This window comes from Gekko japonicus, unplaced genomic scaffold, assembly GCF_001447785.1.
Source record: "Gekko japonicus isolate JY-2015 unplaced genomic scaffold, Gekko_japonicus_V1.1 scaffold451, whole genome shotgun sequence".
Taxonomy (NCBI): Eukaryota; Metazoa; Chordata; class Lepidosauria; order Squamata; family Gekkonidae; genus Gekko; species Gekko japonicus.
The window spans coordinates 294,410-310,091 of NW_015175983.1; the positions used below are offsets into that span (position 1 = coordinate 294,410).

Here is a 15,682-nt window from a genome sequence, read left to right on the forward strand (position 1 = left end):
GTGGTTGTTTTAGGGACTTTCACCCACAGCAGTTTCCAGGGGTGCCTGTAGCCACAGGTTTCCCTGTTTATAGGTAGCAATGATATGATCTGAGAACATAAGAGAAGCCATGCTGGATCAGGCCAGTGGCCCATCCAGTCCAACACTCTGTGTCACATAGTGGCCAAAAATACCAGGTGCCATCAGCGGGGCTAGAACTTGAGACGCCCTCCCACTGTTGCCCCCCAAGCACCAAGAATACAGAGCATCACTGCCCCTGACTTAAAAACATAAGAGAAGCCATGTTGGATCAGGCCAGTGGCCCATCCAATCCAACACTATGTCACACAGTGGCCAACACCCAGTCTCTTTGCCTGCTAGACTTGATACCATTGAGTTGTGAATTAGCTAAGAGGCCTTGGACTCCACTTTTTTGTGCTATCCTAACCAGACAGAAGTCTATTACTTCTTAAGAAATTTTAAAATCCACGTTGTCTTAACAAATTTTTTTACCTATACCATCTGGCTGTATTTCACTGTTAACTATATGTAACATTTTAAGGTATTTGCTGATCTTTGATCGTAATAAATCAAATTGAATTGAATACCCTTTCATTTCTAATAATCCCCAGCATAGCATTTCAGCAACTGGGTACCAAAAGAGGACCACAGCTTTCAGAAGACAGCTACAATCGCATCTGCTTTCATAAACCATGCAAACTGTGATATGAAAATATTGCAGTGATCGTGATGTCCGAAGGCAGTAAACAGTTCATTTATTTTTTCCAACTCAGGTTTGGCACCTCTGTGTGAGAACTTGCCCAGTGGGAAGGCAAACAAGCCCGGAGATGTCGTGAGGGCCAAGAGCGGGAAGACGATTCAGGTTGGTGTGTTTCAGGAGGCTCTCCTGCAACTGTTTGCACGAAGCAGGCAAGGGTCAGTTGACTGTGAGCAGCGAAAGCAGTTTCCCTTGGAGATCAACCCCACAGAGAAAATCCGGTCTTGGTGGACAGTGGGTAGAATGTCCTGTTTTTACAGGCTTGGTGTCTGGCTTTGTGGGTGCTTCATCTGACAAAGTGCTAGTTCCTGGAGGGGTGTAATAGATGAGCCCAGACATCCCTGGTCGAAGTACTGCCTGAACCGCACACTCGGGCCTGGTCTATATGAGAAACAAAAGGATGTAGTACAATGGAATGTCACTCCCCAGGCTGCTGGTGGGAATCCACGTTTTAAAAAAATGTCCTGTTTATTCGATTTATGTCCTGCTGTCTATCCTGTGTCTTCCAGCAATTGTTCCAAATGCTTCCTAAGCCTAAAAGACTCCTTGTAGGTAGACAGCTAGAACAAGCACTTATGCTTTTTCCCCTGATGTCTTAGTTTCCCCCCCTTCCCCCCCCTTCCCCCCCCTTTTTTTTTGCTGTCAAGTTGCAGCCGACTTGTGGCAACCCCTGATGGGGTGTTCAAAGCAAGAGAGGTTCAGAGGTGGTTGGCCATGGCCTGCCTGGCCTGCCTCTGCATTGCAACCCTAGTATCCCTTGGTGGTCTCCCATCCAAATACTGACCATGGCTGACCCTGCTTAGCTTCCGAGATCTGGCAAGATCAAGACCGCCTGGGCCATCCAGGTCAGGGTTTTTTTCCCCCCAGCTATAGAAGTTCTTATGCATAGGGGTTTTTTTAATAATGCACCCCTCCCCCCAAATGGTATTCTCCACTCTTCCACTGCATTCTCCTGCATGGACAGACCACTGTTCAGTAGCTTTGGGGCTCCCTCACCCCCCATCTGTGGTATATGAATTCTACTCTACAGGCAGGGGTCATTTCGTAGAAAAAGAGGTGCAGGAGCTTATTAGCATAACTCATTAGCATAACTTATTTGCATATGCCACACCCCCTGACATCACCGGAAGTGTGTCAGAAGGCAACACCCACCGCTCAGGCTCCACTGGACTGTTTTGGATTGCTAGCTATTGGGGGGGGGGACGTGCAGATCTGTCCTCGCAGAGGAGGGAGAGGTTGTACCTGAATAAAACTTGGTCTTAAAGGTGCCACTGGACTGTTTTGGACTGGGGGGTCAGGGAGGGGCTCTGCAGCTTACCTGGCTGCTTCTTGCTCTGACTGAGGGCTGCTGGGAGCAGGGGGTGGGGCTTGTTGCATGTGCCCGCCCCCTGGGCTCTTTACTGGTGGAGCTCCGCTCCTGTGGGCTCCTGCAGGAAATGACCCCTGTCTACAGGGTAGCAGTTGAGGTGTTTGGGGGTAGTGCCTGGGAAATGCCCTGAAAGCTCAGATTGGGCTTTCCAAACATGAAGATGATGCTTGTTTATATTCCTTTCTCCCTAGTTTTATTATAATTTTTCGCTGTCAAGCTGACTTCAGCTAATGTTTTCGGCTAAACATGAGGAAGAACTTCCTGACAGTTAGAGAGGTTCCTCCGTGAAATGGGCTTCCTGGGGGGGTGGTGGGCTCCCCTTCTTTGGAGGCTTTCAAAGAGGGGCCAGATGGCCACCTGACAGCAGTGTGGATTCTGTGAACTTGGGCAGATCATGAGAGGGAGGGCAGGCAGCGTTGTTGCACCAGTGCTTGGTTCTCCTGGCCCTTTCTTCTATGCCCAAGGAAATGCCAGTTGCCACTTTGGGGTCAGGAAGCAATTTTTCTCCAGGCCGGTTTGGCCGGGGATCCTGATGGTTTTTTGTCATCTTCAGGGCAGTCACTGTGGGTGTGGGAGGGGGAGGTATTTGTGAATTTCCTGCCTTGTGCAGGGAGTTGGACTAGATGACCCCGCAGGTCCCTTCCAACTCCCTGTTTCTGTGACTCTGTGACTTATGGCGACCCCTAGTGGGGATTTCAGGGCCAGAGACGTTCAGAGGTGGGCTTGCTGTTGCCTGCCTCTGCATCGTGGCCCTGGACTTCCTGGGTGGTCTCCCATCCAAACACGGGCCAGGGCCGACCCTGCTTAGTTTCCGAGACCTGATGGGGTCAGTCTAGCCTGGGCTATCCAGGTCGGGACTTTCTCCCTCGTAGTGCGCTGACATAATGTGACGACAATGATCCAATAGAAAAAGAGGGTCTAACCCTTTCCTCCCTGGCTCCTCTGTTTTGTGTCAGATCGATAACACGGATGCAGAGGGAAGGCTGGTCTTGGCGGACGCTCTTTACTACGCACACAGCTTTAATCCCAGGGCCATTGTCGATGCCGCAACGTTAACAGGTATTGTGCCTTTTCATTTGTTCGTGGCTCCCGTCCTTCGTGGTCCCAGAATACCTGCTGGAATACCCGCTGAACAGCGACGGATCCTCTCCTTTGAGGACAGAGTCGGCCTGGCTCTGGCTCTGGGAGTGCTCAGCGACACACAGAGTGTGTCTGCGTGCATCATGCGCCATAGGTGGTGGCGCTGCCTGCGTCCTCCTCCCAAGACGTGTTCACCAGCCCATGAGTTCTGAGGAAAGGATGCGGCCTCTAGGCTATGCTGGCATGGCTTAAAGTGTGTGGTTTCCAACTGTGTGTGTCTTTTGTAAGCAGAGAGACTGCCGGCATTCATAAGAACGTAAGGGAAGCCATGCTGGATCAGGCCAATGGCCCATCCATTCCAACACTCTGAGTCACACAGTGGCCGAAACCCGGGACCCACCAGGAAGTCCGCGTGCGGGGCCAGAACTCCAGAAGCCCTCCCACTGTTGACCTCCCCAAGCACCAAGAAGACAGAGCATCCCTGCCCCAGACAGAGACTTCCATCTGTACCTTGTGGCTAATAGCCATTGGTGGACCTCTGCTCCGTATGTTTATCCAGTCCCCCCTTGAAGCTGTCCGTGCTTGTAGCCGCCACCCCTTCCTGCAGCAGTGAAGTCCACACATTAATGACTCTTTGGGTGAAGAAGGACTTCTTTTTATTTCATGCTTAGGAGGGTGCCGGCCTTCCTTCCTTTCAGACTTCTCACTTTTCTGTCCCGTCTTTGCTCCATCACCAGCCTGAGTGCCGCTTCAGTGGATTCCTGGGAGGACCCCCCCATCTAGGCTCCGACTGGCAAGCAGAGGGCGGAGCAGGGAGGCTCCAGGTGCAGAGGCTGCAGAGCCAACGAGTGGAGGGTGGGAGGCCGGCCGGTTTGGCATTTTGCTTCTGTGGGAGGCGGGGCTGTCCCAAGTCTCGTGTCTCACTTAGCTTGCCCTCCATCATCCCACAGGAGGGGCCCACGGGGCCCCAGAAGTGGAGCTTCAGGCATTCGCGGAAGAGACGGATTTTTCTGGACCCATTTCCGTTTGGCTCCGGGCCAGGGTTGGGAACAGAGACTGTTTTGGTCGCCTTGGTTGATGACCTCTCCCGGGTACTAGGCAGGGGAATGTGGCCCCGCTAGTTCTGGCCTTCTCAGGGGCCTAAGACTATCGACTGTCGTATCCGACTGAGCTGCCTCTGGACACTGGGACTGAGGGGCACTGTGCTGTGGTGGTTTGAGTCCTGTCTGGGGGTCGGTCTCAGAAAGCAGCGTTGGGGGATTCCTGCTCTGCCGCTGACCTGTGGGGATCTGCAGGGGGTCCATCATATCCCCCATTCTGTACGAAGCCCCTGGGAGAGGTCATCAGGAGGCATGGGCTGCAGTGTCACCAATATGCAGACGATCCCCACCTCTACCTTTCTTTTCCACCTGATTCCAAGTATGACTTTGATGTTCTGAACTTGGTGTTTGGAGTCAGTAACGGGCCAGATGAGGGTGAACAAGGCGAAACGTAATCCTGACAAGACAGCGGTGCTTTGAGTGAGCAGAAAGGAAGGAGGACTCCAGAGCAGGCTAATTTATGCAGCAGCCAAATCGCTCGCTCACAACTTTAATGCCAGTAGCTCACAAAGTAGGATTTTTGCTCACAAGACTCCACAGCTTAGAGGGAGCATGACACTCCCCCTTGAAAAGCCAGATTCGCAGCTTGGGAGTGCTGCTTGACACAGTGGTCGCCTTATGACACTGGCTCGGGGTGCATTTGCCCGGCACCGGCTTTCCTGAGTCAGTCAGATCTCACCACAGTGCTCCTTGCCTTAGTTACATCTAGACTGGGCTACTGCCGTGTGTTGTGCTTGGGGCTACCCTTGAAGAGGGTTTGGAAGCTGCAGCTAGTGCAGAATGCTGTGGCTGGACTGCTGGTCGGGGCCAGCTATCGGGAGCGCCTGTCCCCAACCCTACAGCAATCACACTGGCTCCCAGTCCGCTCCCAGGCCCCATTCACAGTGTGGGTTTTGTCCTTTAAAGCCCTCCGTGCCTTGGGACTGGGGCATCAGGAGGACCGTCTTCTTCTGTACATTCCGGCCCAGGAATTAAAATTGTGGGGAGAGGCCCTCCTGACTGTCCCACCAATTAAGGACACTTCAAGGCTTACCCTTGAAGCTGATCCGGAAATTACAGCTGATACAAAATGCAGCGGCGCGCCTGCTGGCGTCGACACCTGTGCAGACCCACGTTCGGCATGTGCTCTGTCAGCTGCATTGGTTGCCAGTTGAGTACTGGATCCGCTTCAAGGTGTTGGGAATTACCTTCAAAGCCTTATACGGCCTGGGACCAACATACCTAAGGGACCGCCTCTTCCCATATACGCCTCGGAGAGCGTTACGCTCTGAGAGTCAACATCTCCTGGTGATTGCCTAGCCTCGACCAGGGCCAGGGCTTTTTCTGCCCTGGCCCCCCACCCTATTGAGACCAGGGCCCTGCGGGATCTTATGCAATTGCGTAGGGCCTGTAAGACGGAGCTCTTCCACCAGGCCTTTGGCTGATGCAGCGGGCGTCCACATATGGCCCTCCGAGGTTGCAATCTCCCACCTACTGATAACCGGCTACATCAATGGGCCGGATTCTCCCTACGGCAAGCATGACTACTGATTTTATTTATTTATTTATTAGATTTATACCCTGCCCTCCCCAAAGGCTCAGGGCGGCTAACAAAACGGCACGAATGCCAACATTAAAACAGATAAAAACAAAATAAAACAATATAATACAATCCAATAAAGTGTTGGTGCTCTTGGTTTCACATTAATCATTTATCCCAAGATGGAGCTAATCCCAAACCAGCATATGTTCCAGTAGCACTGTCATCCCTTCTCAATCCAGGGTCGTCTCGCACACCCCAATGGTACCCACATAAGTGGTGGTGGGGGGTGCGATGGTGTAAAAATGACGAACATGGAATAGTGGTGGCGGCGGCTCCTACTCAAAAGCCTGGCGGAAGAGCTCCATTTTACAGGCCCCGTGGAAGTGCGAAAGGTCCCGCAGGGCCCGGATCTCCTCCGGGAGTTCATTCCACCAGGTAGGAGCCGCCACCGAAAAAGCCCTGGCCCTGGTAGCAGCAAATTTGATGACTCTGGGGCCTGGAATTACCAGGAGGTGTTGACTCCCTGACCGTAGTGCCCTTGGGGGAATGTATGGGGAAAGGTGGTCCCTTAGGTAAGTCGGACCCTGGCCATATAGAGCTTTAAAGGTAAGAACCAGCACTTTGAAGCGAATCCGGTACACTATTGGCAGCTAGTGCAGCGCTTTCAACACAGGCCAGATGTGATCCCTTCTAGAGAGCCCCATCAACAGCCTGGCTGCAGCATTCTGCACTAGCTGCAGCTTCCAAACCCTCTTCAAGGGTAGCCCCAAGCACAACACACGGCAGTAGCCCAGTCTAGATGTAACTAAGGCAAGGAGCACTGTGGTGAGATCTGACTGACTCAGGAAAGCCGGTGCCGGGCAAATGCACCCCGATCCCAACCCCCGACCGGTCTGACTCACCCCCAGGACCTCCATTTCTGCCGGGTTTAGTTTCAACCGGCTCAGTCTGAGCCGACCAGCCACAGCCTGTAATGCTCGATAAAGGTCATCTGGGTCGGAGTTTGACTGGCCGCCCAGCATCAGATAGACCTGGGTGTCATCTGCATATTGATGGCACCCAAGCCCACAGCTCCAAGCAATCTGGGCAACGGGGCGCATGTAGATGTTGAACAACATCGGGGACAGCACTGCCCCCTGAGGCACCCCACATTCAAGAGGATGTCTCCGGGACCGCTGATCCCCTATCGCCACCCTTTGTCCCCGACCTTGGAGAAAAAAGGCAAATCATTGGAGGGCAAGCCCCTGAATCCCCACGTTGGCGAGGCAGTGGGCCAGCAACTGGTGGTCGACCGTGTCAAGCGGCCAACAGATCTAACAACGCCAGTGCCGCCACACTGCCATGATCCAGATGCCTACGGAGGTCGTCAGTCAGGGCGACTGTTTATATGTTATATGTTTTAATGTGTTGTTAAATTTTATTGTATTTATTCAAATGTTGTGACCCGCCCTGAGCCCGTTTACAGGATGGGGGGGATATAAATGCGAAAAATAAATAAATAAATAAAAATTTGGTGGGCCCGTGAGAGAGGGCCTTTTCAGGGGCAGCCCCCCAATGATGGAGCAGCCTCCCCAGGGAGGTGCGCCCGGCCCCCTGACGGTTGATCTCCAGGAGGCCGTGGGAGACAGCTTTACTGAGGTCTGCCTTTTGGTCGATTTATTATTGGTGGGCCTGATCGGAGTTTTTAATCTTTGACTGTTAGAGGTTTTATCACTGTTGTTTTTATAATATTTTATTTATATCACAAGCCACCTTGAGTCCTGCCAAGGAGAAAAGCAGCTAAGATGGTTTAAATAGATAAATAAGAGGGGAGAGGGGTTTTTCCTCCAGCACAGCCGCCTGTTTGCCTCCTCGGCCCTCCCTCCCACCGCCGAGAGAGCAACTGGGTGCCTCCTCGCTGGCCTGCTCTCTCACCCATTCGGGAGGCAATGTGGCAAGCCACGCGTGCCCCCTGGCCGCTTCCAGCCCCTCGCGAGAACGAATCATCTTGCAAAAGGTCAGGAGCTGTTCCAGCCCTCCCTGCAGCCAGGCGATGCCCAGGTCTCCTGGCACTTTTGTTGCTCAGCTGCGGCAGCTGCCTTTCAAGGGTCCCACAATCAGTCCCATGGTTGCCGTCCACATCACCCCTGTCCTAATGTGGATGTTTCAGGGTGGGGTGTGTGTGTGTTTCCCTCATACCCAGACGACTTCGTCTTTTGCTCATCTGCGGCAGGACGCCCCTTCCTTGGACACATCCAGCAAACCGAACCTCAAAGTTTCTGGCTACTCGCACTGAGAGCAGGAGTCGTTTTGTGTGTGGCCGTGGCTCGTCGCAAGGACCGTGTGGTGTCTTCATGCTGTGGCTGAGCGGCTAGAGAAAGGCGGAAGGAGACTGAGCTGTGGCCGTCCATTCCCCCGTTTCTCTGCTCTGTCCGGACCCTCGTCCGTTCTTTCCCCTTCCTTGCTTGCTGGCCTCCAACCCACCCACCTTTGGATTTGGGAGGGGACGTATCGCAGCTCTCTGGGCACAAACGCGGCCTGCATTCCGATCTTTCCAGCGAAGGAAACTGTTCAGGGGGTACCTTCTATCTGACACTATCGAAGCACAACTGGAAGCGGAGAGAGAGCGCAAGAGACGCTCCTCCCACCCTGTGGGAAAACAGATTGGTAACGCGGGCTCTCTCTGCTCTTCTCTAGGTGCCATGGATATTGCGCTGGGATCTGCAGCCACCGGGGTTTTTACCAATTCGAAACAGCTGTGGGATCAGCTGTATGAGGTCAGTCACGGGACAAAGAGCAACTTCCTGGCTCACAAGGGAGGGGGGTGGCTACTGGCTCGAAGGCTGTAAGAGCGGATCCTTCTGTGGCGGATCGGTCAGTCAGAAGCTGCTGACCTTGGGAGCTAAAAACAGAACTGGACTCTGGAGGTGGGATGCCTCTTGCACGACCAGATCCTGGCACGAGTTACATGCCCCGTTGGGGATCTTTCTATGGGAATCTGACTGGTCACCTTGGGAATGAAGAGGGGGACCAGAAGAAGCTCTTGAATCCAATCTGACAAGGCACTTCTTAGATTCCTCCCTTTCAAAATGTAGAAACGCTTGAATTTTCTCTGTACATCTGGAACAGTAGTGGGCTTGTAAACACACACAATAGAACACTTGGGAGCAAGCTCCAGACTTCTGTTGCTTCAACTGATATTTCTTAGGCCTCATCTACATATAAGAACATCAGAAGAGCCCTGTTGGATCAGGCCAGTGAGGGTCCATCTAGTCCAGCATCCTGTCTCACACAGGGGCCAACCAGTTCCTCTGGAGGGCCAGCAACAGGGCAGAGAGGCCGAGCACTTCCCTTGATAGGAACCTCAGAAGAGCCCTGCTGGGCCAGACCAGTGAGGGTCCATCTAGTCCAGCATCCTGTCTCACACAGGGGCCAACCAGTTCCTCTGGAGGGCCAGCAACAGGGCAGAGAGGCCGAGCACTTCCCTTGATAGGAACCTCAGAAGAGCCCTGCTGGGCCAGACCAGTGAGGGTCCATCTAGTCCAGCATCCTGTCTCACACAGGGACCAACCAGTTCCTATGGAGGGCCAGCAACAGGGCAGAGAGGCCGAGCACTTCCCTTGATAGGAACCTCAGAAGAGCCCTGCTGGGCCAGACCAGTGAGGGTCCATCTAGTCCAGCATCCTGTCTCACACAGGGACCAACCAGTTCCTCTGGAGGGCCAGCAACAGGGCAGAGAGGCCGAGCACTTCCCTTGATAGGAACCTCAGAAGAGCCCTGCTGGATCAGACCAGTGAGGGTCCATCTAGTCCAGCCTCGTGTCTCACACAGGGGCCAACCAGTTCCCCTGGAGGGCCAGCAACAGGGCAGAGAGGCCGAGGCCTTCCCCTGATAGGAACCTCAGAAGAGCCCTGCTGGGCCAGACCAGTGAGGGTCCATCTAGTCCAGCCTCGTGTCTCACACAGGGGCCAACCAGTTCCTCTGGAGGGCCAGCAACAGGGCAGAGAGGCCGAGGCCTTCCCCTGATAGGAACCTCAGACGAGCCCTGCTGGGCCAGACCAGTGAGGGTCCATCTAGTCCAGCATCCTGTCTCACACAGGGGCCAACCAGTTCCTCTGGAGGGCCAGCAACAGGGCAGAGAGGCCGAGGCCTTCCCCTGATAGGAACCTCAGAAGAGCCCTGCTGGGCCAGACCAGTGAGGGTCCATCTAGTCCAGTCTCGTGTCTCACACAGGGGCCAACCAGTTCTTCTGGAGGGCCAACAACAGGGCATAGAGGCCGAGGCCTTCTCCTGATATTGCATCCTGGCTCTGGGCTTCAGAGGCTTAGTGCCTCTGAATATGGAGGTTCCCCTCAGTCACCGTGGCTTGTAGCCATTGATAGACTGATCTCCATGAATCTATCCAATCCCCCTTTCAAGGTGTTCATTCCTGTGGCCGTCACGACATCCTCTGGCAGCGAATTCCACATTTTAATCCCTCTCTCTGTAAATAATTATTTCCTTTTATCCATCCTGAACAAGCATGCAGGAGTCCGAGGCAACAGAATGACTGCATAGGTGGGTGGAATCCAGTTTCAAATGCTCCTTCATATATATGTGCTGGCTTTCTGTTGGCAGAGAGCTTTTAACATGTGGGAGCCATTCTAAAATACAGTCCTTCCCCTCCAGTCACAAGTGGCAAGAGCAGAAGAGGAAGAGATTGGATTTATCCCCCGCCCTTCACTACCCAAGGGAGTCTCAGAGTGGCTTACGATCCCTTTCTCCTCCCCTCCCCTCCCCACAACAGACACCCTGTGAGGTAGGTGGGGGCTGAGAGAGCTCTGACAGAAACTGCTCTCTTTCAAGGACAGCTCTGACAGGACTATGGCTTGCCCCAAGGTCATCCAGCCGGGTGCCAGTGGAGGAGTGGGGAATCAAACCTGGTTCTCCCAGATTACAGTCCGCGCACTTAACCACAACACCAAACTGGCTCTCAAGAATCCGGCTGGATCAGACCCCAGGCCCATCAGATCCAGCGTTCTGTTCATGCAGGGGCCAACCGGCTCCCTCTGGGAAGCCCAGAACCAGGAAGACAGCAACAGCATCATCCTGCCTGTGTTCTCCAGCACCGGATTTAGGGAGGCCTTCTACCTCTGGTACTGGAGGGAGTAGATCTCCATCATGATGAGCAGCCACTGATAGCCCCGTCCTCCATGAATGTGCCCACTCTCCCTTTTAAAGCCCTCCAAGTTGGTGGCCGTGGCAGCGAGTTCACAAATTGATACGCTGTGTGACGAAATCCTTCCCTTTGGTCAGTCCTTCCCACCACCTCAGCATTCCAGCAGTTCCTTCCCACTAACCTTATTCTCCAGCATGTGCTAATCAAGTCTCCACATCGTACGTTCACAAGGGAATTTGCACATTGGAAGTCCAAAGCGCATTTGACTGTTTCATGTGGACTCTACGCCAGAGAGAAAGTAGAAGACACAAATGCTTTGTTCTGGGTGATCGAGTGTGCTGGAGTCATTAGCTCTGGGATCAGAGCCATAAGCTTTGGGATCAGATCAGAATCATGACTGCATCTTGTCCTGGACCTGTGGAAAAGTTTTAAGAACACCAGAGTGGATCTGAGAGCCAGTTTGGTGTCGTGGTCAAGAGCACAGACTCTAATCTGGGAGAACCGGGTTTGATTCCCCACTCCTTCACATGCAGCTGCAGGGTGACCCTGGGCAATCCGCAGTTCTCTCAGAGCTGTCTCAGCACCACCTACCTCACAGGGTGTCTGTTGTGGGGAGGGGAAGGGAAAGGAGATTGTAAGCCTCTCCAATCTCTTCTTCCTAGCACTCCCGTGAGTTAGATGCTTAAGGAGTTTCGTCCAACTTAAGCGACTCTTCCAGACCTTGGAGAAAGGCCTCAAACCTTATGAGGTGGAGTGGTAGGACAGGGGCAGGATCCACCCCGTTGACTTCCTTTCACTCACAGTGCGATGCTGATGTTTCCTCTGCAGGCCAGCATCGTGACCGGGGACCGCGTCTGGAGGATGCCTCTCTATGAACATTACACCAAACAGGTCACGGACGCTCCGCTTGCCGATCTCAACAACATTGGGAAGTACAGGTATGTTGCCGAACTGAAATACGGAACCCGTAGTCGCTGCTACTACATGGAACTGCCCCTCCGAGTCCTTGTGTCAGTCGGGAATCAGGAGAAGGAGAAGGTGCAGTATGTGAGGAGAGGACGCGGAGAGCCTCTCGAGGCACGGAGGCAAGAGTAGCTTAAGGAGCGTGTCTGGATTTGCGTGCAAGTGGGGCAGCGGCAGGAGGCAAGGCCGTCTGCTTCCAGGGATGGGCCCCTGCAAATCAGGCGAAGCCGTGGGTCAGTGCGCAGGCCGAACGGACAGCCAGTGCTTGGGAGCACCCCTCTGCCTCCACAGGCTCCCGCCCCACAAAGATGGGATCGAAGCTGGGAGGATGGAAATCTGAAACAACAGGGACCCGTGGCTTTTACATCTGAAAGGTGCAACCCTGGCGTGGGTTCTAAGCTGCAGCTGTGTCAACCCATGTCTCCGGCTGCCCATCCGTTTCTGGGCACATTTCAGAGGGCTGTTTCTTACCTTTAAAGCTTTAAATGGCTTGGGGCCGAGGTACTTGAAGGGCCACCTCCCTCTCTAGACTGTTCAGCCCGCCAGGTAAGGTCTTCCTCACAAGACCTGCTCTCTGTGTCCCCGTTTCCAAAGGTGAGGTGGTTGGAGACGGGGCTTTCTCAGTGGTGGCGCCCAGTGCTCTCTCTAATTTGAGCTAGTGAGAGCTAAGCGCACAGTTTTTTAGCCTCTAGCTCAGGCATTTTTGTCTTCACTCAGGAAGGAGGGCTCCAGAGCAAACTGATTGATGCAGCAGCCAAATCGCTTGCTTCCAACTTTAATGTCAGTAGCTCACAAAGCAGAATTTTTGCTCACAAGACTCCGCAGCTTAGAGGGAGCAACCTCGCCGTTCCCCATGAGGGTTTCCTGGCAGCTACCCTACCGTCTTTTCAGTGCCAGGCCGAAACATTTTGTATTACCCATGTATTACCCACAGCCAACAACGAAGTACACGCATTCAGGAACGGTAATATTTTTATTGCAGAGCTATAGATGCAGTAACATAACATAACATGTTAAGAATGGCAGCGGCCCCATGGGCATAATAGGATATAGGGTATTCGTATGCATATACACTCCAGTACTGGCCAATTTGACGCCCTCCCGCGCGCGGGCTAAGGCTTAGAGACCGTTAGGTAGCTGAAGCTGAGAACGAACACTCTCCCACGGCACCTAGGGAAGTCCCAGACACTACAACACCCTCCTGCACATCTGTATAGATAAGCGTTTCGGCGCACAGCAGAGAAATCACAGAAAGGAATGCAGTCGCAATTAACCTGAAAGGAAAGCAATAGCAATTAACCAGACACAGACCAACCTCCCCAACCTTCAAGGCAGCGTAGCTGACAGAAGCATTATAGTCTGCTTATAGCTCAAGAACTGCACACGTTTTTATGCCTTGGCTGGGTTTTTATGGCTGAGTTTAAATTAATACAGTGCTTTGTGTTTTACAGTGTTTTGTGCTTTATTGTGTTTTATTTTGCAAGCCACATTGGGCAGGTTCCCTGGAGAGGGGGCACAGAAAATGTCTAAATTAATAAACGTCTGAAATGAGCTTGCATTCTTAAGTAAACAGTAAAAGAGGATTAATTATGGCAATCCTTGTCTTTCCTGTCAGGTCTGGTGGCGCCTGCACAGCTGCTGCCTTCTTGAAAGAGTTCGTAACCGCCCCTCACTGGGCTCACTTGGATATTGCTGGCGTGATGGAAAATAAAGACGAAGTCCCGTACCTCCGCAAAGGCATGGCAGGTCGCCCCACGCGGACTCTAGTCGAGTTTATTACCCGACTGAGCCAAGACAAGAAAAGCGTCTAGGAAGTGGCTAGATCTGCCCTTGTGTAGCCTCCAACCTTAAAACCAGTCCTTTGGTTAATTTTGGAACTGATTCAGAAACGAGCTAATGTCCCCATGGGTGTAGATGACCTACCAAAATACCCAAAGGACAACACGTGGTGTTTTCTGCAAATTAAAAAAAAAATACTATAGTGACGGACTACAAATTCATTTGTAAAAGGCCCTTGCCAAACAAAGATCTCTTATTTTCTCCCCCTTTTTGTTATGCCAACGAGACATCACAGAGCCCTTTTTGTACATTTAGTACTGAAGGAACAATCGCAAATCAGACTTAGAAACCGGGACTGTAAATCTGTCACAGGCAATAAACTTAACTTTGAAACCTGAGTGTTGATTTATAAATGCACCCCCCCCCCCAGCTTTGAGAAAGGTTGCTTGCTGCCCTCCCAGAAAAACACTGAAAGGGACAGAAGTTGGAATGTTACCCTGCCTACTTAAGAACATCAGAGAAGCCAATGTTGGATCAGGCCAATGGCCCATCCAGCCCAACACTGTCACACATTGGCCAAAAATGCCAGGTGCCATCAGGAGATCCAGCAGTGGGGCCAGGACACCAGAAGCCCTCCCACTGTTGACTCCCCCCCCCCAGCACCAAGAAGACAAAGAAGCCCAGGCCCCAGCCTGAGAGTCCCTATCTATACCTTGTGGCTAATAGCCACTGATGGACCTCTGTTCCAGATGCTTATCTAATTCCCTTTTGAAGCCGCCCATTCTTGTAGCCGCCGCCACCTCCTGTGGCAGTGAATGCCATGTGTTAATTACTCTCTGGGTGAAGAAGGACTTCCCTCTTCAATCAGATCTGATACAACTGCTGTTATTGCTGGAGCATCATCCACGAGCACAGTGCTTACAGAGTACATGATATAAGACAGGTGCTTGTGCTGAGGAACTTGTAATGAAAACCCGACAGAGGGGCAGCAGTGAGATGGGGAAGACTACGCCGTCATTCCAGATTCATTTCAGGAGGGGAGTTGTGGCAAAGGCTTCACGGGAAACGTGAGGGTGGAGGGCGATGCGGCACACGGCGGTTCTTGAAGTCGGTGAAAGGCACAAGAGGGCAATGAGGGGGAAAGGGCAAAGTCACTGGAGACAGGGCAGCTGAACATGCAGCCCAGGATACTATTGGGTTAAATGTAAAAATATACATCATTTGCCTTGGGAGCACAGAAGCTTTACACAGTATCCCCGAAGGGGAAATGCTGTTCAAGCAAATTACAAAGGTGGTCTGACTTTAATGGTAACGAGAGACAGAAATTTTACAGCACATCTCGTGTGAGCTATTCACATAGGGACATTTAACTTACTGTGTGGACAGATTAACTTCAAAAAGGTTCGCTTCCAAGCCTGGATAAGTTGGAACACAGAAGGGCCAGCAAGGGCTTCTAGTCAATGAGAGGGTGGGGCCAACAGCCAAGTGTACCAGAGAGAGAGAGAGAGAGAGAATTCTCTTAACCCTTTCCCTTCCAGATCCTCTGGCATGCAGAGTTACAGTATCCCACATATCCTTGGGGAGGAACCAGCAGGTGGTGCAGCTGTGCTCCTGGTAGCCATGATGGCAGCACCATCAGGCAAAGGGTTGATCTGGTTGATCACTAGCAAAACATGAGCCTGCAGTGCGATGTGGCTGCGAAGAAAGCCAATGCAATCTTAGGATGCATTAACAGAAGCCTTGTGTCCAGATCAAGGGAGGTGGTCGTTCTGCTCTATTCTGCTATGGTCAGGCCTCACCTGGAGTCCTGTGTCCAGTTTTGGGCACCACATTTTAGGAAGGATGTTGACAACCTCGAGCGTGCCCAGAAGAGGGCAACCAGGATGGTGAGAGGGTTGGAATCCAAGTCTTATGCGGAAGTATAGATAGACCACAGTCCCTAATCATTTATCTTAAGTAACTCTAGCCCCGGTCA

General features: G+C 52.5%; 1 protein-coding gene across 1 annotated transcript in view; it reads left to right on the forward strand.

The window, feature by feature from the left end:
• Positions 1–14,105, forward strand: part of LAP3 (leucine aminopeptidase 3) — a 35,317-nt gene extending 21,212 nt beyond the window's left edge. Inside the window, exons 9-13 of the mRNA XM_015426271.1 lie at positions 774–862; positions 3,083–3,185; positions 8,505–8,584; positions 11,794–11,903; positions 13,544–14,105. Of these exons, the coding sequence (XP_015281757.1) occupies positions 774–862; positions 3,083–3,185; positions 8,505–8,584; positions 11,794–11,903; positions 13,544–13,739 (578 nt within the window). The 3' untranslated portion in view covers positions 13,740–14,105. The remainder of the gene's footprint in view (positions 1–773; positions 863–3,082; positions 3,186–8,504; positions 8,585–11,793; positions 11,904–13,543) is intronic.
• Positions 14,106–15,682: the final 1,577 nt, after the last annotated feature.